The 23644-nt window shown below is 40.4% G+C and overlaps 1 protein-coding gene across 4 annotated transcripts in view; it reads left to right on the top strand.

Annotated features, from left to right (window-relative positions):
• KMT5B (lysine methyltransferase 5B) overlaps positions 1-23644 on the top strand; it is a 57880-nt gene that overhangs the window by 17712 nt on the left and 16524 nt on the right. For 3 of the 4 annotated variants that reach the window (XM_040255237.1, XM_040255236.1, XM_040255239.1), the window contains exons 2-9: positions 2841-3076; positions 12716-12863; positions 16207-16275; positions 20803-20968; positions 21300-21409; positions 22846-23012; positions 23288-23307; positions 23389-23525. In XM_040255237.1, the coding sequence (XP_040111171.1) occupies positions 2917-3076; positions 12716-12863; positions 16207-16275; positions 20803-20968; positions 21300-21409; positions 22846-23012; positions 23288-23307; positions 23389-23525 (977 nt within the window). In that variant the 5' untranslated portion in view covers positions 2841-2916. Of the gene's footprint in view, positions 1-2840; positions 3077-12715; positions 12864-16206; positions 16276-16463; positions 16548-20802; positions 20969-21299; positions 21410-22845; positions 23013-23287; positions 23308-23388; positions 23526-23644 lie in introns of all 4 variants that reach the window. The other variant, XM_040255238.1, reaches the window with a different exon arrangement.

Here is a 23644-nt window from a genome sequence, read left to right as displayed (position 1 = left end):
CCTTGCAGTCCAGGGGACTCTCAAGAGTCTTCTCCAGCACCACAATTCAAAAGCATCAATTCTTCAGTGCTCAGCCTTCTTGATAGTTCACATTCGTGAACTCTCACATTTGTACATGACTAGTGGAAAATTTTTACTTTGACTATACAGACCTTTGTCGGGGAAGGTCTGCTTTTTAATATGGTGTGTGGGTTTGTCATAGCTTTTCTTCCCAGGAGCAAGCGTCTTTTAATTTCATGGCTGCAGTCACTGTCCTCAGTGATTTTGGATTCCAAGAAAATAAAATCTGTCGTTGCTTCCACTTGTTCCCCTTCTCTTTGCCATGAGGTGATTCGACCGGATGCCATGATCTTAGTTTTTTGGATATTGAGCTTTAAGCCTGTTTTTTCACTCTCCTCTTTCACCCTCATCAAGAGGCTTTTTAATTCCTCTTTGCTTTCTGCCATTAGAGTGTTATCATCTGTGTGTATCTGAGATATTTGATATCAAATATTATTGATATTTCTCCTGGTGGTCTTGATTCCAGCTTGTAATTCATCCAGCCCAGCATTTCACACAGTGTACTCTGCATTGAAGTTAAATAAGCAGGGAGACCATGTTTAGCCTTGACATATTCCTTTCCCAGTTTTGAAACCAGTCCATTGTTCCATGTCTTGTTCTAACTATTGCTTCTTGACCTGCATACTGGTTTCTCAGGAACTAGGTAAGTAAGGTGGTCTGGTATTCCCATCTTTTTAAGAATTTTCCAGGTTTGATCCATACAGTCAGAGGCTTTAGGGTGTCAGTGATGCAGAAGTAGACGTTTTTCTGCAATTCCCTTGCTTTTTCTGGGATCCGGCGGATGTTGGCAATTTGATCTCTGTTTCCTCTGCCTTTTCTAAATCCAGCTTGTACATTTGCAAGTTCTTGGCTCGCTTACTGGTAAAGCCTAGCTTGAAGGGTTTTGAGCATTACCTTGCCAGCATGTGAGATGAGCGTGACTTTAAGGTGGTTTGAACTTTCTGTGGCATTGCCCTTCTTTGGGATTGGAATGAAAACTGACTTTTTCCGGTCCTGTGGTCACTGCTGAGTTTTCTAAATCTGTTGGCACATTGAGTACAGCTCTTTAACAGCATCATCTTTTAGGATTTGAAATAACTCAGCTGGAATTCCATCATCTCCGCTAGCTTTGGAGGTGACAGACAGACCTCCACTATAAGGTGACTTAAGGGCTTTCACTCAGTTTTATAGTAGGGTGTCTATGTGGATTTGGGGATGAAGGTCAAGGAAGACTTGCTGGAACATGTAGGAATTAGACAAAAAGACCAGTTGTCTAAGTGTAAATATAAGATATTCTATCATTGCTAGGAGATACTGTTTTATTTAATAAAGTATATTAGTTCGAAAACATTTAGCTTGTAACTGATATATCAGTATTTTACTTGCCTTTACCTATTTAAGCTGCGGCATTTTTCTAGGTTTAGTGAAGCCCACAGGAAGAATCAAAAGATCAGTACAATAAGAGCTGTAGACTAATTGAATTTAAATAGTGAAGGAATTAAGAGAAAATACATCTTTGAGAACAATTTAAAAGTATTCTTGATATGGATCAGCTGATTTTTACCTTCTTATACCTAAGCATGTTGCTCTAACACACATTCTACCTCACTGAGTTCACACAGAATTCCTGTGATGTCAGAGAGACTGGAGGTCAAGTAAAAATTAATATTTCATATTTGTGTTGGGTATCAGTAATTATCTCCGGCTCTACATTTCTGGGAGTTCTTCAGAATGATTTATCGTATACTTTTCTGTGTGTTTGGGGAAAGTGAGGGAAGATCCCCTTTGTTGGAGTGAGAGACCCTTCGGCAGCAGTGCTGGGCTCCTCTCTGGACATTGCTGCAGGCTGGCTGTGCGCCTTGGGTGTGCTGCCTCAGTTCCCTCTGCACGTTGAAAGAGTTTTGCTGAAATCCGAAAATTCCCTTAGCTCTGTTGTTGTACTTTCCTTTCCTTGAGCCTTTTTAGTCTGACTTATATTAAAGCATAACTTGTATAATGAAGTGATGACGTGGACATCCTCTCTCATTCCACTACCAGCAAACGCCATCTATTATACCTTCTTTTCCAAAGGTCCTTACATATGATAAGCATCACTCACTGTCCTAGTCATTTTGCCCCTAAATTCAGCCAGTTAAAATTCAGATAGGGAAACCACTGTACTAGCAAATATAATTTCAGTTCTTGTTGCCAATGTAAAGAAAGCTAAGGCAGGTATTTCATGATGAGCAGTATTTTGATATTTGAATGTTGGTCTCTTAAATACCGTTAATGCTGATTTCAGACTAACAAAACTCTTGTGGAGAAAGCTTAACTTACATGCCTTTTCTTCAGCTCCTCAAAAAGAGAAGAAGCAATTTTTCTTGTAGTTTATTCACAGAATTAATACAGTTTTCCAAAGCTTGTAGTTTGAGCTAGTTATTGATGTCTAGCTATACCTAGATATCACAGTAATGGGAAGCAAAGATGATTCTTATTGGTAACTGAGAGATTGTCACCCTGCTCACAGCAGTGAGTAGGGTGGAGTGAGTCTGGGGGCTCTGTAGGCCTCAGTGTGATGGAAGGAGGGAGGGCCAGGACAGTCTGTGAAGAATGGAAGCATGGATTGTGCAGCTACTTTTACTGCTCTGAAAGTTGCTCAGGGGTCTGTGCAGCATGGTCTTTTAATGCGCTGAAAGTTGCTCAGGGGTCTGTGCAGCGTGGTCTTTTAATACGCTGAAAGTTGCTCAGGGGTCTGTGCAGCGCGGTCTTCTATGTACTTACCTCCCCGTTTTACTCTGTTTTTCATGTTCTGTTTCTGTCAGGCGAGAACATTGAAATTATTCTCTAAGCTATTTGAAGAGAGTGACTAAATGCACCTGGGTCAGGCTGCCTGTGGGTATGAAGTGGTTGGGAGAATCCAAGAACATGGTGGTGAATGGCAGGAGACATGGAGGCAAGTTGTCTAACGACCATCAGCAGAATCAAGCAAAATTACAGCACACGGGGAAGGACAGCGTGAAGGCTGGCAGAAACGCAGGCGAGAGGAGGTCGAGCAGATGTATGTACACCTCAACTGTCGCTCTTTTAATTGTGGTATGGGGCAGGAATTCTTTCCAGTTTACCATGTGTATTCTCAATTAACAGTATGGTTTTTTTTTACTCTTTCAGAGTTGTGTCAACTTTTATTCTCATCAAACATTGTGTACAACTCAAATTTAATTCTTAATATAGTGTTTTTGTATCCGTAACTTTGTATTTTGTAGAATTTTTACCTGAATGGTTGCTTTGTTCTATTAAAAATGTTAAAAGACTGCTATTAAATTTCTTTCAAGTTTAAACTTTTTTATGTTTGATGTAAATATAAGTATGTATTTCTTTGAAAACTTGTAGAGTGATATGAATGATAAAGTCAACCCTCATTTACATGTTAAAGCCCTCATTACATGTTAAAATTGTCACTGTTTCTTCTGTTTATTTATGGTGAATATCCTAACAGAGAAGGACTGTTGACAATGAATTACTTTTTTATCTCAGTATCTTTTGGTTGGTAATGAGGCTACATATTGAGAGTTCAAGAAAGTGTAGATTTGATCCATGTTTCAGAGCTCTTTTAGGAGTAGTAAATTGCCCCAGGATGACTGTAAACCTGTGAGGATGAACAGCATTACACTGGATGTTACTGGGCAAGAATGGTGCAGAAAGAGTGTCAGTGGTGAGGAGATGCATCATCTTAGATAAAAGACTTTAGTGACTTCATCTAGCACCAGAACCACAGAATACATGGAGAAAACACTCACAAAGCTGAAGGAAGGAATAGACGATTCGGCAATAATGTGGGACTTCAGTTCCCCACTTTCAATAATGGATAGAACGGATAAGCAGAAGATGAAAGAAAGAAGACTCAAACAGTACTCTAAACCAGCTATTCCTGACAGACCTCTATAGAACACTCCACTTAACAGGAGCAGAACACACATTCTTTTCAAGTGGACGTGAAGCGTTCAGGATAGACTATAGACTAGGCCATACTTTAAGCCTCAGTAAATTAAAAGGATTGAAATCATACAATATATATTCTGACCACAGTGGAGTAAGATTAGAAATGAATAACAGAAACTTGGGAAGTACACAAATATGTGGAAATTAACTCACTCCTAAATAACCAGTGGATTAGAGAAGAAATCAGAAGGGAAATAAGTAAATAGTTTGAGACGATTGAAAATGAAGATACAACATACCAAAAACTTACGGAATGCAGCTAAAGCAGTGCCTGGAGGGAAATTATAGTTGTGAACACCTGTGTTTTAAAAAGAAGGAAGATTTCAATCAATAACCTAACCTTTTACCTTAAAACACCAGAAAAAGAGCAAAACTAAACCCAAAGCAGGAAGAAGGAAGGAAATAGAGTAGAAATTAACAAAATAGAAAACAGAGAAAATGAACAAAGCTCAAGAAGTTCATTCTTTGAAAAGATCAACAAGAATTGGCAAACCTTTAAGCAGGATTGATTAAGAGAAAGAGAAGACTGAAGAATCAGCAGCAGAAGGGACATTACTGTTGCTGTTCAGTTATTAAGTCATGTCCAGCTCTCTGCTCCTCCTTGGACTGTAGCATAGCAGCCTTCCCTGTCCTTCACTGTCTCGTGGATTTTGCTCAAACTCATGTCCATTGAGTCAGTGATGCCATCCAACCATCTCATCCTCTGCTGCCACCCTTTCCTCCTACTCTCAACCTTTCCCAGGGTGAGGGTCTTTTCCAGTGAGTCAGCTCTTCGCATCAAGTGGCCAAAGTATTGGAGCTTCAGCTTCAGCATTAATCCTTCCAATGAATATTTAGAGTTGATTTCCTTATGACTTTTTTTTTTTGCATTCCAGTCCCCTATAATGAAAAGGACATCTTTTTTGGGTGTTAGTTCTAAAAGATCTTGTAGGTCTTCATAAAACCGTTCAACTTCAGTTTCTTCAGCGTTACTGGTTGGGGCATAGAATTGGATAACTGTGATATTGAATGGTTTGCCTTGGAGATGAACAGAGATCATTCTGTCGTTTTTGAGATTGCATCCAAGTACTGCATTTCGGACTCTTTTGTTGACCATGATGGCTCCTCCATTTCTTCTGAGGGATTCCTGCCCTCAGTAGTAGATGTAATGGTCATCTGAGTTAAATTCACCCATTCCAGTCCATTTTAGTTCGCTGATTCCTAGAATGTCAACGTTCACCCTTGCCATCTCTTGTTTGACCACTTCCAATTTGCCTTGATTCATGGACCTGACATTCCAGGTTCCTATGCAATATTGCCCTTTACAGCATCGGATCTTGCTTCTATCACCAGTCACATCCACAACTGGGTATTGTTTTTGCTTTGGCTCCATACCTTCATTCTTTCTGGAGTTATTTCTCCACTGATCTCCAGTAGCATATTGGGCACCTAATGACCTGGGGAGTTCCTCTTTTGGTATCCTATCATTTTGCCTTTTCCTACTGTTCATGGTGTTCTCAAGGCAAGAATACTGAAGTGGCTTGCCATTCCCTTCTCCAGTGGACTACATTCTGTCAGACCTCTCCACCATGACCCGCCTGTCTTGGGTTGCCCCGCAGGCATGGCTTGGTTTCATTGAGTTAGACAAGGCTGTGGTCCTAGTGTGATTAGATTGACTAGTTTTCTGTGAGTATGGTTTCAGTGTGTCTGCCCTCTGATGCCCTCTTGCAACACTTACCATCTTACTTGGGTTTCTCTTACCTTGGCGTAGGGTATCTCTTCACAGCTGCTCCAGCAAAGCACAGCCGCTGTTCCTTACCTTGGACGAGGGGTATCTCCTTACCGCCACCGTTCCTGACCTTCAACGTGGGATAGCGCCTCTAGGCCCTCCTGTGCCTTTGCAGCCAAAAACTAATAGAGTTTTGCCAAGCAAATGCATTGGTCATAGCAAACACCCTCTTCCAACAACACAAGAGAAGACTCTACACATGGACATCACCAGATGGTCAACACCGAAATCAGATTGATTATATTCTTTGCAGCCAAAGATGGAGAAGCTCTATACAGTCAACAAAAACAAGACCGGGAGCTGACTGTGGCTCAGATCATGAACTCCTTATTGCCAAATTCAGACTTAAATTGAAGAAAGTAGGGAAAACCGCTAGACCATTCAGGTATGACCTAAATCAAATCCCTTATGATTATACAGTGGAAGTGAGAAATAGATTTAAGGGTCTAGATTTGATAGATAGAGTGCCTGATGAACTATGGAATGAGGTTCGTGACATTGTACAGGAAACAGGGATCAAGACCATCCCCGTGGAAAAGAAATGCAAAAAAGCAAAATGGCTGTCTGGGGAGGCCTTACAAATAGCTGTGAAAAGAAGAGAGGCGAAAAGCAAAGGAGAAAAGGAAAGATATAAGCATCTGAATGCAGAGTTCCAAAGAATAGCAAGAAGAGATAAGAAAGCCTTCCTCAGCGATCAATGCAAAAAAACAGAGGAAAACAACAGAATGGGAAAGACCAGAGATCTCTTCAAGAAAATTAGAGATACCAAGGGAACATTTCATGCAAAGATGGGCTCGATAAAGGACAGAAATGGTATGGACCTAATAGAAGCAAAAGATATTAAGAAGAGGTGGCAAGAATACAGGGAAGAACTGTACAAAAAAGATCTTCACGACCCAGGTAATCATGATGATGTGATCACTAATCTAGAGCCAGACATCTTGGAATGTGAAGTCAAGTGGGCCTTAGAAAGCATCACTATGAACAAAGCTAGTGGAGGTGATGGAATTCCAGTTGAGCTATTTCAAATCCTGAAAAATGATGCTGTGAAAGTGCTGCACTCAATATGCCAGCAAGTTTGGAAAACTCAGCAGTGGCCACAGGACTGGAAAAGGTCAGTTTTCATTCCAGTTCCAAAGAAAGGCAATGCAAAAGAATGCTCAAACTACCGCACAATTGCACTCATCTCACATGCTAATAAAGTAATGCTCAAAATTCTCCAAGCCAGACTTCAGCAATATGTGAACCGTGAACTCCCTGATGTTCAAGCTGGTTTTAGAAAAGGCAGAGGAACCAGAGATCAAATTGCCAACATCTGCTGGATCATGGAAAAAGCAAGAGAGTTCCAGAAAAACATCTATTTCTGCTTTATTGACTATGCCAAAGCCTTTGACGTGTGGATCACAATAAACTGTGGAAAATTTTGAAAGAGATGGGAATACCAGACTACCTGAGCTGCCTCTTGGGAAATCTGTATGCAGGTCGGGAAGCAACAGTTTGAACTGGACATGGAACAACAGACTGGTTCCAAATAGGAAACGGAGTACGTCAAGGCTGTATATTGTCACCCTGCTTATTTAACTTATATGCAGAGCACATCATGAGAAACGCTGGACTGGAAGAAACACAAGCTGGAATCAAGATTGCCGGGAGAAATATCAATAACCTCAGATATGCAGATGACACCACCCTTATGGTAGAAAGTGAAGAGGAGCTAAAAAGCCTGTTGATGAAAGTGAAAGAGGAGAGTGAAAAAGTTGGCTTAAAGCTCAACATTCAGAAAACGAAGATCATGGCATCTGGTCCCATCACTTCATGGCAAATAGATGGGGAAACAGTAGAGACAGTATCAGACTTTTATTTTTTTTGGCTCCAAAATCACTGCAGATGGTGACTGCAGCCATGAGATTAAAAGACGCTTACTCCTTGGAAGAAAAGTTATGACCAACCTAGATAGTATATTCAAAAGCAGAGACATTACTTTGCCGACTAAGGTCCGTCTAGTCAAGGCTATGGTTTTTCCTGTGGTCATGTATGGATGTGAGAGTTGGACTGTGAAGAAGGCTGAGTGCCGAAGAATTGATGCTTTTGAACTGTGGTGTTGGAGAAGACTCTTGAGAGTCCCTTGGACTGCAAGGAGATCCAGCCAGTCCATTCTGAAGGAGATCAACCCTGGGATTTCTTTGGAAGGAATGATGCTAAAGCTGAAGCTCCAGTACTTTGGACGCCTGATGCAAAGAGTTGACTCATTGGAAAAGACTGATGCTAGGAGGGATTGGGGGCAGGAGGAGAAGGGGACGACCCAGGATGAGATGGCTGGATGGCATCATGGACTCGATGGACGTGAGTCTGAGTGAACTCCGGGAGATGGTGATGGACAGGGAGGCCTGGTGTGCTGCGATTCATGGGGTTGCGAAGAGTCAGACATGACTGAGTGACTGAACTGAACTGAACTCCTTATGACTGGTTTGCTCTCCCTATAGTCCAAGGGACTCTCAAGAGTCTTCTCTAACACAACAATTTGAAAGGAACAATTCTTCTGGAGGCTGTGGGATTGAAGGGTATTACTACTGCCTTAGAAAAATGTAAAGGATTAGAATACTGTGAATAACTGTATACCAAGAAATAAAATAGCTAAGATTAAGTGAACAAATTTCTAGAAAGTAATAAATTACTGAAACTGAATTAGAAAGAAATTTATACAAAATCTGAATAAACCTATAAAGCAAGAAAAGAAGATTGAATCAGTAAATTTAAAATCAAAAACAGAAAACACTACCTGCACAGAAAAGGCCAGTGTTATCCTTGTACCAGAGCCATCATAAGAAAAGGAGACCTGCAGACCAATATCTCTAATAAATATGGATGCAGAAATCCTCAGTAAAATACTAGTCAACTAGATCCAGCAACAGATGAAAGGAGTTCTGTAGCATGCCCAAGTGCGGTTTATCCCAGGAATGCAAGGTTGGTTTAATGTCTGAGAATCAACTGATGTGATATCAATCATATCAATAGAATCAAGGACAAAAACTGTACTATCATCCCAATAGATGTAGAAGAAGCATTTGACAAAATCCAACATCCTTTCAGGATAAAAACTCTCAGCAAACTAGGAATAGAAAGGAATTTTTCAACCTGATAATGCTTAATGTTGTGTATAATGGTGGATGGTTTCTCCTGAGGTCAGGAACAAGACAGAAATTTATCTGTTCTCATCACTTCTGTTCAGCATTGTACTAGAAGTTCTGACTACAGCAGTTAAGCAAGAAAATGAACTTAAAGGCATCTACATTGGAAAAGAAGTAAAACAATCTCTATTTGAATATGACATGATTGTGTATATAGAAAGTCCTAAGGAATCCTCTAAAATATTAGAATAAATGAGTTCAGCAAAATTGCAGGATACAAGTATACAAAAATCAATTGTCTGTCTATACACTTTCAATAAAGAATCCAAAATAAGTAACAGTTTCATTTACAATGGCATTAGAAAGAAACAGCAATAAATTTAACATAAAGTCTAAAATTTACACTCTGACAACTATAAAACATTATTGAAAAGAAATTAAAGATCTGAGTAAATGGAAAGACATCCCATATTCATTGATTGACTTAATATTGTTAAGATGGTAATACTCCCCAAATGATCTACAGATTGAATGTGTGCTGTGCTTAGTCGCTCAGTCGTGTCTGACTCTTTGGGACCCCATGGACAGGCTCCTCTGTCCATGGGATTCTCCAGGCAAGAATACTGGAGTGGGTTTCCATGCCCTCCTCTACGGGGTCTTCTCAACCCAGGGATCGAACCCAGGTCTCCTGCATGGTAGGTGGATTCTTTACTATCTGAGCCACCAGGGAAGCCCAAGAATACTGGAGTGGGTAGCCTATCCCTTCTCCAGGGGATCTTCCCAACCCAGAAATCGAACCAGAGTCTCCTGCATTACAGGCAGATTCTTTACCAGCTGAGCTACCAGGGAAGCCCCACAGATTGAATGTAATCTCTATCAAAACCTCAACTGGCTTCTCTGTAGAAATTGACAGGCCCATCCTAGAACTCTTAAGAAAATTCAAGGGGCCTACAATAGCTAAAAGAGTCTTGAAAAAGACTCAGGCTTGAAAGATTCATACTTTTCAGTTCAGAGCTTACTACAAAGCTGCAGTAATCAAGATAGCATTATACTAGCATGTGGATAGACATATATTCATGAAATAGATTTGAGAATCCAGAGAAGACTCTCATGTTTGTAGTCAGTTGATTTTTGGCAGAAGTGAATGAAATTAAGTGAGGAAAGAATAGTTTTTTTAGCAGTTGGTTCTGGCCAAACTGTATACTCACATGCAAAAGAATGAAGTTAGACCAAACCTCAGATCATATGTGCAACATTAACTCAAAATGGACCAAAGACCTAAATTAAATGCTTAAACTATAAAACCCCCAGAAGAAAACATATGGTTAAGTTTTCATCACTTTGGATTAGGCAGTGGTTTCTTGGATATGACACTAAAAGCACAGGGATCAAAAGAAAAAGGATAACATGAATTTCACTGAAGTTGCAGACTTTAAGGAATACCATCAAGAACGTGGAAAGACAGCTTACAGAACAGGAGAAAATGTTTTCAAATCACATATCTGATAAAGGACTAGTATCCAGAATAAATAACTCTTGTGGGCTTCCCTGGTGGCTCAGTGGTAAAGAGTCCACCTGCCAGTGCAAGAGACACAGTTTGATCCCTGGCCTGGGAAGCTTCCACATGCATGGGGTGGGGCAGCTACGGTGGTGTGCCACAATTCTGAGCCTGTGCTCCAGAGCCGAGGAACTGCAACCATTGAGCCCAGGTGTGGCACTACCGAAGCCCGTATGCGCCATGAAAGAAGCCATCGCTGAGAAGCCCGTACCCTGCAGCTGGAGAAGAGCTCACACAGCAACAGCGACACAGCAACAGCGACCCAGCACAGCCAAATTTTAAAAAGAATTCTTAACAAGTAAATAATAAAAGACAATTTAAATTGTTAAATGGGCAAGGGATCTGAATAGACAGACATTTCTTCTGAATAGACATTTCTTCAAAGATATACAATGGCCAATGCATGAAAAGATACTCAAAATCATTAGTCATCAGGGAAATTCAAATCAAAACCATAGGATACCCCTTCACAATGAGTAGGATGTCTGAAATCAAAAGGGCAAATAGTAACGAGTGCTGGTGATGATATGGTGAATTTAGAGTCCTCATAAACTGTTTCTGGGAACATAAAATGGTGCAGCCACTTGGAAAACAGTCTGGCAGTTTCTCAAAAGGTTCAGCATAGAGTTACCACATGACCCAGCAGTTTCCACTCCTGGATATGTACCTAAGAGAGTTGAAAAACATATGTACTCACAAAAACTTTCCTTGAATGTTCACGGAAACCTTATTCATCATAGCCAGAAATGGATACAGCCCCTGTGTTTCCATCAGCTGATGAATGAAAAACAAAATGTGGTCTATTCATACAATGAAGTATTCTTTGGCCTTAATAAGGAATGAAGTACTGATGCGTGGTACAACGTGGATGAGCCTTGGAAACATGCTAATTGAAAAGTCAGTCACAGAAGACAGCATGTCATATGATTCCATCCATGGGAAATTTTCAGAGCTAGGCAAATCCACAGAAACAGGGTAGATGAGTGGTCACCGGAGGCTGTGTGGGAGGGAAAAATGGACCGTAACTTCTAGTAGGTATGGGGTTTCTTTTAGGGGTGATGAAAATGTTCCAGAGTTGATTGCAGTGATGGTTATACAATTCTGTAAATATGTTTAAAACCATATTCTGAATTGTATACTGTAAATGGGTGACTTGTATGGTATGTGAATTAAATTTTAATAAAGCTGTTATAGAAAATGTAACAACTTTGGTAGTTGTACACATACCTACATGCAAAAGTTTGACTTGAAAACAAATACTCTTTGCCAGGGACTTACATGTAAGTGTTTATTTATTTATTTATTTATTTACTTATTGGAAGAGTGAATGAAATGGTTAGACCTCTCACTTTGTCTCTCATTCGTCCACCTTTTAATTTTGAGAGGCTTAAAGTTACTCTGCTGGTATCCTCTGTAATTACATGTGCTGGCTCCATGAAGACTCGGTGACATGTACATCAAACTTAAATCAGCACTGATGAAGCTTCATCCATACAAGTTTAGTGTTCCTTTCCTCTCTCTACATTGTTTTTCTTACACAGTTAAACCCATTTACTTTAGTTTCCTTTTACAGTCACTTCCCTATTTTTATCCGTTCCTTCAAAATCTGTTTCAAGCAGGTTAGTTAGAAATAGGCCTCTTAGTCTCTCTCTTCCTCTCTCCCCTCTTCTGCTACCTAGCTCTGTAACCATGGGCAAGTTTCTTAACCTCTGGGCCTCAACTTCCTGCATAGTGGGGATGATAATCACACATCTGCCCAAAAGCAGGAAGCTGAAGGTGTAACACTGTGATGTTCCTTTCTGGCTCCTTTGAGATCTGCCCTTCTGGCACTTCTTGCAGAGGGCTCTTGTGCTCCTCTTGTTTCCTTCTCAGCCCAGCCCTGTCTGCAGTGGCCCTTGATGCTGTCTTGCTACTGTGACGAACATCTGCCTGTCTCCTGTGTCTCAGCTCTTCCTTGGATGGGCAAGTAAGGCATCTGAGCCAGGGTATCACAGCTATCTAGACCCTGTTCTTGGGAAACTTGATAATATTATCTAACGAAAATGCTCTCAATAATTGAGTTAATGTACTGCATTTGGTTTTTCTATTTTTGCAAAGGGTACTCAGTTTTTAATTGGTAAAACTGATTGAAGTAGCAGTTTTAATTCTTAATTACTAACTTGAATGGGCAGTGAGGCTAAAGGTTTTTAAGGTAGATTTAAGTAGTATTCAGTGCGAGTTACTTTTTCTCTTTTCTTCTCACAGGTAATGGGAATTCAGGCTTTGAAGGACAGAGTCGATATGTACCATCTTCTGGAATGTCTGCCAAGGAACTCTGTGAAAATGATGACCTAGCAACCAGTTTGGTTCTTGATCCCTATTTAGGTTTTCAAACACACAAAATGAATACTAGGTAATTTTAAGTCTTTATTCTGAGTGGAACAGATGATGTCGTTGAACTTGAGAAAATAGATGGTTAATTTTAAGTCAAAATTTAAAGTGACGTTAAAGGAAAGTTTTTGTTGCAGAAGAATTTTCCAAGTGTGAGCCAAGAAAAGCAACAAAAGCTTCCAAGAGCTGTGTGTTTTAATTCTGTGTTCTTATTTTATCTTGAGATGGTTCTATTAAAATATAAAGTTGGAGGCGTATCTTTATATTCTGTTTTAGATGTTGATGAGAATTAGCTGAAAGAAATAGCTTATATGCATCCTGTACAATCTTGAAAATGTGGATGATTTTTTTCCTATTTAAATTAGGTGGCATCAGTTTTTTTCATGATTTTATTACAAACTTTTCTTCTTTTAAATAGTTGCTACTGTATATAGGGAATTTTACCATTATGTTTTATCTTTGAGACTCAGCTAGTCGTTAGAAGTAAAGACGTGCTTATATTCAGTATGCAGATAAAAAATATTAATAAATCTGTAACTGCTTTATTGAATATCGCATGCCACATATATAAAATACTACATAACTCTTTACATCTGTCACCCTTTAAATTTCTTTAATTGTCTTAAACATCATCTTGCTCCCAAAAAGACCCTTTGATAATTTCATAATTAACTGCCGCCAAGCACTGATGTCAGACCTTTACAGCTTTTTGTTGCCTCTTAATGTCCAGAGGGTTTTGAAATCTGGTGGAAAAGCAGGACAGTGGGGGTTCATTCAGAATGTGGAGCAAATTCTGGACCTTTGCTCACTCTTGGCTGCGTCATACCAGCGTGATGCTGTGTAGCTGCTGTGTCAGGGACGGCCCGGGAGGGACTGGATCACCAGGCGGATGGTCACCAGTAACTAGTTGGGGACAGGTGGTTAGAGGAAAGTCATGTGTTCATTTCTTAGTCTTTAATTCTGTCCCTTGTTAGAATTAAAACAAGATAATTCATTTATCAATTATATTCTAAATTCCCAAAGAAGTAATTCCAGTTAAAACATGCCTTTGGTATTTTCATGTAATTTCCTGCCATCATGTATCTTTACTTACTAAAATGAAGTGAAATTTGGAATGGACTTGAGATTATTTAACTGGTTCCCTGCCGTCAGAGGGGCACATAGATTTTCTAAAATCAGCAGGATTGGATGCCCTAGTGCCTAACTAAAATCTAGCTTGTATTATTCTGAGTCCGTATCACTTATTTCCCAGTGAACATAAGAGGCCAGGGCTCATTCTCCTACTAGTAGAGTCCTAGTAGTATTTAACTCACTGGTTAGCCTGGAAGAAAAAGTGATACACTCACTGTTTGACCCAGTAGTCTAGTGGCATTCAGAATATTACCTCAAAGGCCTGTAATTATGGCCTGGAGTCATCAAGAAACAGATTATGTTTATTATGCCTTGTATCCTGAAATATGGAAGCATATAAACCACTTTTAGAAAGTTTTCCATCAGAATTACAACAAAAGTTTTAATGCCTTGGGAAAGAACTCCATGTATTCTGAAGCCCTCATGCTTTTGACTGTCCCCAAGGCTAAAGAGTTACCTGTTACTGGTTTCCGTAACAGTAAATAACTCATGTTTTCTGTAAAAGTCCTGGACAACTTCTTCTTAGAATCAGCTTACATATGAGTCACTTGGGAACCTTGTTAAGATGCAGGTTCTGATTCAGTAGCTTTGAGGTGGGGCCTGAGAGTCTCCGTTTGTCACAAACTCCCAGTTACACTTGGGAAGCAAAGTCCCAAACCATCGAGCCTGCTGAGCCTTGTTGCCATGTGCTAAGTGGGTAGAGACTCCCTTATCAGTAGTTCTGGGACTCATCTTAAGACCTGTTGTCCTAAAATGTAAAGTTTAGGATTACCACACAGATATTATTATTAAAACTTTAAATCTTACTATATCCAAGTACCCCAGGTTCATATTTTCCAGTGCTTCATTTGGTTCTACTCAAACAGCTCTAAAATAGTCTCTGAGGCTGTAGCTAATGCTGCTGCCCCCGGTTAGACTCCATTGGCCTAGTGACAGGGTCACCGCTTACAGTGCGGCGAGCCGTCAATGCCGCTGTGTCAAGCACGGCGTGTTGCCGCCGCCTCAGTAGAGGCCTTCATTCATTCTTAGTGGGTCTATTTGAAAATAAAGCTGTCACTTAGTTCTTTATCTTCTGAGTGAGAATTTGCCAGAATGCCACTTACACAGTTTTCAAAGTTATGTTATAGGCAGTAAGGAAATTTCGCAGTGTTTTCTTTGAATAATCACATATACTTCTGAAATTACTGGTTTTTTGTGGACTTCTCTTTCTTTGAGGTGCAAAGAAGTGACTGGAGGATGTGATTGGAACTTGGATTTTAACTCTCCAGGCTATCTGTTACTTACAAGTAGCTTCTTTGTTCTCATGTTTATTGATCTGTGATTTGATTTTAGTTTTTCTCTTTTTATGCCCTCTTCCTCCCTTCTACTTACTTCAGTTGTACCTTCAGTGATACTGTTCAGAAACAGTAGATGTTTAATTATTTGAGATTTTCCCAAACTGGATATGTTATGAATTGGTTATATTTTAACCTTAGCATATCCCTGTATTTACTAACAAGGCAATCCAGACTTGTGGTATGAATGCCTAGAAATAGCATAAGCAAAATAGTAATTTCAATTTATCAGGAAATGTTTTGATTTAGTTGACTTTTGTCAGTTATAAAATTTAAATTCATCTTTTTAACCAGAAAATAGAGTTGTTAGTAATACCTCTAATGATTTTTAAAAAGCTAGTGGACAGATGAAGGTCGTGAATCAGGAATAGGTGTTGTCAGTGATGCCCCACTGTTCAGGCCATGTGACCAGTGATTTCACAGTATCCTGAGGAGCTGGGGGGACATCACATTGTGAAGAAACGGGAGGAGTCCTCGCAGGGCACCGACTTCCCGCCTGCGCAGTCCTCACTTACCTAATTCCACTACACTAACCATCTAATTTTTTTTTTCATTATTTATATATTTGATATCCACTGTTTTATCATTTGTATCCACTGTTGAATGTGAACTTATAAATCACTTTAAATGTCACTTTAACATCAAGTGTTGGACTGGAAAGCATAAAGAAAGTTTTTGAACTCAGTATAATCAAGGATAAAATGTTTTGTGGGAAGGAAAGAATTTTAGCTTCCTGGCCTTTTTTATCATTTTGAGCCAACCTGTGGCTTCTTAAAGTTGTTAGGTATCACAGCATGTTACGGATTTCTGCTACATCTATTATTGTAAGTCTGTTTAGAAATTACATGTGCAAATTATACAAATAGTTTTTTATTGTTGTTTGTTTTTGCATTTATATAGCGCCTTTCCTCCGAGGAGCTCAAGGCATTTTTCAAAATCTGACAGTTTTTCTCACAACAACCCTGTAAGGTAGGTAGAGAGCATTACAAATAGTAAAAAGATACAAACTAACTTGTTTCAGCCATTATAATGTTCTTTTATGTTAAGTAATTGGAGGTGTCAGCGTAAACAAGATTTGTAGAACATTTTGCAAACCTTTTGAAAATTTGGTCTTTAGTATTAGCTATATTTAAAAAACCACTTGTACTCCATAACAGGGTAATTTTAAGAGAAATCATTCATCCAAAGATCAGGAGGCACTCCATGGGATTAGCTGAGCACTGATTGCAGGACTCAGCCAGGTATGTTTCTGGTTGTTGTTTACTTTCAGGTCAAGAAGGAATGAAGAGCTGTCCTAGCGGAACTCCCCCCGCCCCCCAGCATCTCGGAATGTCAGTTTGCAGTTAAACTTTCTTGAGAGGGGGAATGTGTTCACGATGTTGCCTCACGGGTTTATTTTTTATCTTAAATATTTGAGCATGTTTCTCTCTCTTCCTCCCTCCTTCCCTCGCTCCCTTTTTCTGCGCCCCTCCTCTTTCCCTCCCTCCAGTCAGCTCTTGGTTTACATTGGAAGGGCAGTAGTGCAGCTAATACCCACCTGCAGCTTTTCTTCATTGCCACAGTGGCCTCTTGGGTTTGGAAACAGAAAAACCAAATAGCAGGAAAACCTGGGAAGTCAGTCTCTGGAAAGAGTGGGGAACAGGTGTGTGGGAGTGTGAATTCATATGTTTTTCCCCTGCCCCTTTTAATAGTAAATAATTGTAAATGCTGTATTTTTAAATTTCCTATACCGGCCATGGGATCAGAGAAGTGTGGGAAGAGAAAAATAAATGGTTTATTGAAAGTTGCACATGTCATATTAAGAGGGAGGAGGGGCGTGTTGATTTGGAAATGCCAAAGACCTGTCTGCCTTGCCCCGCCTGCCGCCCCATACACAGCTTGTTTCCACTCCTTCGGCTGTGCTGTCAGGGCAGCAGGCGCAGTCTCGGGCGGGGCTTGGTGCTGGTGCTCAGCTGGAAGTCAGAGCCCGTTCTCGTGGTGAAGGCACACAAGAGGGCGCCCATGCTTCAGATAAGAGCAGGGCCAAGAAAGGCTTGGGTAACAGGCCCCTCCTTCCAGCAGTTGGCCCTCATTGGGCCTTATTTTTCTCATTTATGGAGCCAGACATAATTTTTTAGATCATCTGAATTTTCTTCTACCTTTAGGAGCCATGGTGTAGAATAGCTTTATGCAGTTTGTATGGGAGATTTAGCATGACTGTATTAAGGAGAGGACAGAGCATATTTTTCTATTCAATAATAGAAAATTAATTTTTTCCAAGATCCCCCATGCCTTTTGCTCTGGACCTGATGGTTGTAGCAGCCTTGTTATTAAATAATTTTTATTTCCTCACGGTTTTTATTATAATGGGATTTAACTTGAACTGTCAGCCAGGTGATTTTGATGTTCTATCTGGTTATCGAAAACAGCTGTCTCTTCCCCTTCCTGTCTGCACCCAGTAGTGTTTTCTTCCTCCTTTTCATCACTATCATTTCATGCCTATACAGGAACGTCGCTCAGTCGTGTCCGACTCTTTGCGACCCCATGGACTGTAGCCTACCAGGCTCCTCTGTCCATGGGATTTTCCAGGCAATAGTACTGGAATGGATTGCCATTTCCTTCTCCAGCGGATCTTCACGACCCAGGGATTGAACCCGGGTCTCCCGCATTGTAGACAGACGCTTTACTGTCTGAGCCACCAATTTACAGTCAAAACTTACTGTCATATGCCTATAGCAGCCAAATATGACAGTAAGTTTTGACTGTAAATTACATTTTAAGTAAAGTGGAGATTCTTGTCCAGTGGGCAGCAAGGGATAGTTTAGGGGGTTTTGTTTGTGTTTGAGGCAGTAGAAGTCAGGAAAGCAGAAAAGAAAGTCACAGGTTGTGTGGAAGGTACAGCGTTAGTAACTCAACAGGTGGTTGCTGTGTGCGTTTAGCATATTGATTGTTCGGCGTCGTGTTCTTGTTGTTCAGTTGTGCCCGACTCTTTGTGACCCCATGGGCTGCAGCACGCCAGGGCTCTCTGTCCCTCACCATCTCCCGAAGTTTGCCCAAGCTCATGTCCAAGTTGCATTGTGATGCCATCCAGCCTTCTCATCCTCTGATGCCCTCTTCTCCTCTGCCCTCAATCTGTCCCAGCATCAGGGACTTTTCCAGTGGGTCAGCTGTTCTCATCAGATGACCAAAATGCTGGAGTTTCAGCTTCAGCATCAGTCCTTCCAATGAGTATTCAGGGTTTACATCACAAGCAAAGAGTAAACAAAAGGATAGTTGAAAGGTGTCTTTAGATAGAAGGTTTCAGAAAGTGGAGAGCAGGAGTAGCTGGTGTCTGTTCCAGGTCTGTGACTTATTTTTTGTCATGTTCTTAAGATTTTGAGGTGAATATAGTCCTGACTCTGATGTGTGCAGCCATGCAGTTTCACAGGTATCACCATTGGTCAGTCCTACATTGAACATGTAAAGATTGCTGTGGCCCCATCACTTAACATCATGTATTATTGCTCAGAGGGAACTTTGACTTTTCTCTTTACTGTGCAAAATGTGAGTTTCTGTTCCCCGTCATTTGGCATTGTCTGGAGTGGTGTGCCTCAGCTAACAGCTGCTGAGTGGTCTTATCTGTCCTTCATATGCACATAACCCCATAGTGCAGGGTTGCAGCCAGAAGGGTTTAGTTTGGGTTTCTTAGTGAAACCCAGTGTTGACAAAATCACTTGTGATGGCCGCACTTCAAAGGTAGTTTAATACTGTAACTGTGTGGAAGTTTGAATACCATCACAGTTCTGCAAATCTGTATTTTAGTGATTCTCTGACACCATAGTCTTGACAGTCTAGTTAAAGACATTCTGAATTGTCCAGAGGACTTCCACTCATCTGTCTGTGAGGGCTGGTGTGCTAACTGATTGAAATGGGAAATAAAATAAGGCACTGTTTGTTCATGTGCTATCTCTAGAGCTCCTTTGGATCCTTCTATTAGGAGTCGTGAGAGCTTCCTAACCCTGGAGTCTGGGGCTCATGAGTTTCTAGAGGTGTCAGTGTGCTCACCCACCTGAAGGCCTCTGAAGATCCTGCCCAGTAAATTGTGTTATACCTATTCTCTTCCTCGCATCTTCCCTCTTCCTTGTTCTGTAACATTCCTTGTCCTGTTGCTCGCCGGCTGACTCCCTCAGCCCTGGTCATCTCTTTAAATCAAGCCTTAGAATTTCTGCTTAGGTCCTCTGCTTAGAATTTCTCTCCTTTGCCTTCCTCCTTCTGATTCCTTCCTGTCTCTAGTGATAGTCTGTTTTTTCTTTAGAAATCTCAATTCACCACTTTCTTCATTGTCTGTATCAGTGTCAACCCCAAACCACGCTTTAGGTATAATCTCCACACTTGGAAGTGCCACAGCAGTGTTGTTTGTACCACATTAATGTGTATTTGCACACTGATCCTTGCTTTTCTGTTTGATGCATGGATATGTCTTTCAGTCCCAGCAAAAGTTTCCATAGAACAGTAGCCATGTTTTCTAGCTTATATTTTTCACCATAGCACCAGTATGCACAGCACCTAAAAATAATCCTTGGTGAAATATTGTGGCTTAAAGTCTTACTGAATCTTAAGTATGTTACTTGAAGAGCAGTCTGTAATTCCTTTTTTTTGTTGGCTGTTAATTTTTTAAAAAGCTTTATTTTGAAAAATAAACTACATTAACATGAGAAGAAAATTTGAAGTTAAGCTCCAAGAACTTTTAATCATAGTGCACATTTTATTGAGAACATAGCTTTAAAATGAGTAAAACTTAAATTTTACTTGGGCCATGATTGTATCCTGTGTTTGACGTGCCTGGCCATGTAGTGTTCTGAAGGCGTCATAGCTGATTTTACGTAGATGCCTTCTGAAATTTTACCCCAACAGTTTTTCCTTCCATCACCGCCACAACAGCACCACCTCTCAAGTTGTACTCTTGCACGCTTTTTGTTCTTGGAATGCAGTTATCACAGACTCCTTTGACGTGGCTGGTAGAACATCCATCCAAGTGTGTTTCAGGACCTGTCAGGATGCTTAGTTTGGGGTTTTTCTAACTGTAAATGGAGGGTGTTTTTGTTTGTGGCATAATTTTGTTTACTTCATCCTTCTTCTAAAGCTCAGTGCCCTGCACTCTTCTGGCTTGCTTCTGCATGTTTTAAAAAATCCTTGTCCTTCCATCTCAATTAGATAAACTCTATCCTAGATCTCTCATTTTGTACCTCCCAAATTAGGTGACAGTTAAAAGTCTGAATTAGCTTTCATTTGAATCACCTGGTCACCTCTTGGTTAATGAGATAACAGTGAAATAAAAATACTAAAGTACAGTTTGAGGAAGGGAAGCTATATTTCTTGGTGATCAGTATTACTTCAGTGCTCATTATCCAGACTGCTTATTGTTCTCTTGTTAGGTCTGGCTGCTGTTTTTAGGTTACTTTTTTCTCAAAATCTTTTAACTAACAGTGGCCCAGGGATGATGAAAGATAACTAAAGTTGTTGTTTTGATTCTTTCAGATTTCGGCCTATTAAAGGAAGGCAGGAAGAACTCAAAGAAGTAATTGAACGTTTTAAGAAAGATGAGCACTTGGAGAAAGCCTTCAAATGTCTGACTTCAGGAGAATGGGCACGGCACTATTTTCTCAACAAGAACAAAATGCAGGAGAAATTATTCAAGGAACATGTGAGTTTATTGAAAGAATACTGTTTATCTGTTTGGATAAGATTAAAGGAAACTAAAATGTAAATTTTAGTGAACACTGAAATTTTAGATAACTTATGACTATTCATAGAGAAAACTTTGTTGTCTAGAAGTGAAACTTCTGTGAACTTTTATTAGAGTAACATAGCCAAGTCACCAAGTATACAAATATGTGAAATTTTAAAATAACAATATTTGTTACTTAATCTTAAATTTTTTCATTGGTGGTGGTGGTTTGCTTTTATAATTCTGAGAGTCTAGCAAGGTAAATAATTTAGTGTGAAGTAAGTATCAAAATTTTTTTCTGTTTTAGGTATTTATTTATTTGCGAATGTTTGCAACTGACAGTGGATTCGAAATATTGCCTTGTAATAGATACTCTTCAGAACAAAATGGAGCCAAGATAGTTGCAACGAAAGAGTGGTAACTATTATACTAGTGTAAACCCATAAAATAATCTTGTTTAAAGTTCTGTCTCAAATTACCATTCCTGTGCTAAGAAAGCCGTGGGAAGGAATAAAACCAGAGCTTGCCCTAAAAGAGCCAGTGCAGGGCCAGCGCCTCAGCCCAGTGACATGGGGTTGGGACGGTGGTGAAGCTGGAAGTTCTGAGTTGAACCAGGTCCTACTTCTAAGCCAAGGGCTTTGTGTTTTCCTCTTGACAAGTCTGGATGCCTGCTAAGGGACTGCTGAACGGTTAGGGGTGTGGGGTTAGATGACCTAGCTTCCAGAATCAGTCTTTCACTGGCCTGTAAGAAAGGTTACGTATGACATTTTAATGGTCCAAGGAATTTCATGTGTAAAAGCTGACGAGCACGTTGCCTGCTAAAAATACATGTGTGTGCCAGCTCAAACAAATGTAGTGAAGTTGACCCCAGGTAGGAGGGATGAAAGCCATACAGGAAAGAGAGTATGTGGTTATATCTTTCTTCATTAGAAGGAAGAATGCCTATTCCCTGCCTTAGCTCCCAGAAGAAACCTGTAGCCTCTCTCTTATAAGACCCCCGACATTTTTTATAGCAAAAATGTTAGGGTCAGTTACCTGAAAATGGAACGTTAAAGAGCCTGACTCCTGGCCTCTTGAAAAAAAATGTGTGTATGTACGTGAGTGAGCGTGTCTGTCTGCCGTGGGATGGTACCCAGCCTGCTGCTGGGCTCTCGTGGCTCCCTGCCTGGCAGATGGGTGTGAGGTTTGAGGTCTTGGGTTCTGGACTGCACCGTCTAGGACAGTGGCCACCAGTCATGCATGGCTATTGGACTTTTGAGATGTGGCTGGTCTTAATGAGTTGAGAAGTGCTGCAGCTGTGATAAACATGTCAGATTTTATATTGTGTTTCTCATTCGTATTTCATACTGCTGACCTGCTGAAATAGCATTTGGGTTGTATTGGGTTAAAACATGCTACTGAAAGTACTTTCACCAGTTCCACTTGCCTTTCTTCCCACAGCCCCTAGATTGGTGCATTTGGCTGGTGCTCTCCAGAGGGCAGCACCCCAGCTCTGGGTGCTCCTGACCTCTCTCTGCTGCTCATCTGTGTCCTTCTCCAGGGTCAGCAAGCTGAGTTCAGTGCAGCGGCTTTTTGAGTCCTTCCTGCCTGCAGAGCACAGGGGCTTCAGAGGTGTAGGTAGCACGATGCCTGCAGGACTTCCTGGTCTCTTGTAGGGATCAGGCAGCTGCGCAAGGCTGTGGGGCTTCCAGGGAAGAGGAGATGATATCCAGGTGCGGTCAACGTGAGTCAGTTAAAACACGCACAGCTAGGTCTTCTCAATTCCTGGTATTTATTGGACAGGCTTATTTTATTAAAAGAAGCCTTATTATTTATAATTACTAGTAATTTTTACCATCACATATTTTAAATAGGAAACGAAATGACAAAATAGAATTACTGGTGGGTTGTATTGCCGAACTTTCAGAAATTGAGGAGAACATGCTGCTTAGACATGGAGAAAACGACTTCAGTGTCATGTATTCCACAAGGAAAAACTGTGCTCAGCTCTGGCTTGGTCCTGCTGCGTTTATAAACCATGGTAAGCTCTGTTTCCAAGGTGTTAGCTCTAGTGTTGGGTAGCACTGCTATAACTGAGAGTAATCGTATCTATCTTCCTTTAAAGGAGGGTTGGAAATGGAAATTCTTTTTGCACAAACTTATGAAAATAAGTCTTCCTGTAGTTTAACTCGAGATCAAAAACTTCTATCAAAAGTTGGGAAAGTTATGTGGAAAGCTTATTTCAGATTTCTATAATTGTTCGTGTTTCAGATCTTATCTACAGTTAATTGACTTTATCTTTTGGACATTTTTCAGATTGCAGACCTAACTGTAAGGTAAGCATAAAAAATACTTTATTTCAAGTATTTTGTCTTTGCTTCAGGTATGCGTTTCTTAATGAGTTCATTTTATTTCAGTTTGTGTCAACTGGTCGAGATACAGCATGTGTGAAGGCCCTAAGAGATATTGAACCTGGAGAAGAAATTTCTTGTTATTATGGAGATGGGTTTTTTGGAGAAAACAATGAATTCTGCGAGTGTTACACTTGTGAAAGGTAAAGAATCGATTAATGCCTGATGACTGTGAGAATGAGTGCGCGCCGTCTTCTCATCATTTAGATGGCAGGGATAGTCTTCTGTGTCCTGTAGCATCACACCCAGGACAGCAGACAGG

Source organism: Oryx dammah, unplaced genomic scaffold (genome assembly GCF_014754425.2).
Source record: "Oryx dammah isolate SB20612 unplaced genomic scaffold, SCBI_Odam_1.1 HiC_scaffold_15, whole genome shotgun sequence".
Classification (NCBI taxonomy): Eukaryota; Metazoa; Chordata; class Mammalia; order Artiodactyla; family Bovidae; genus Oryx; species Oryx dammah.
This window is presented reverse-complemented; position numbering and strand designations above follow the sequence as displayed.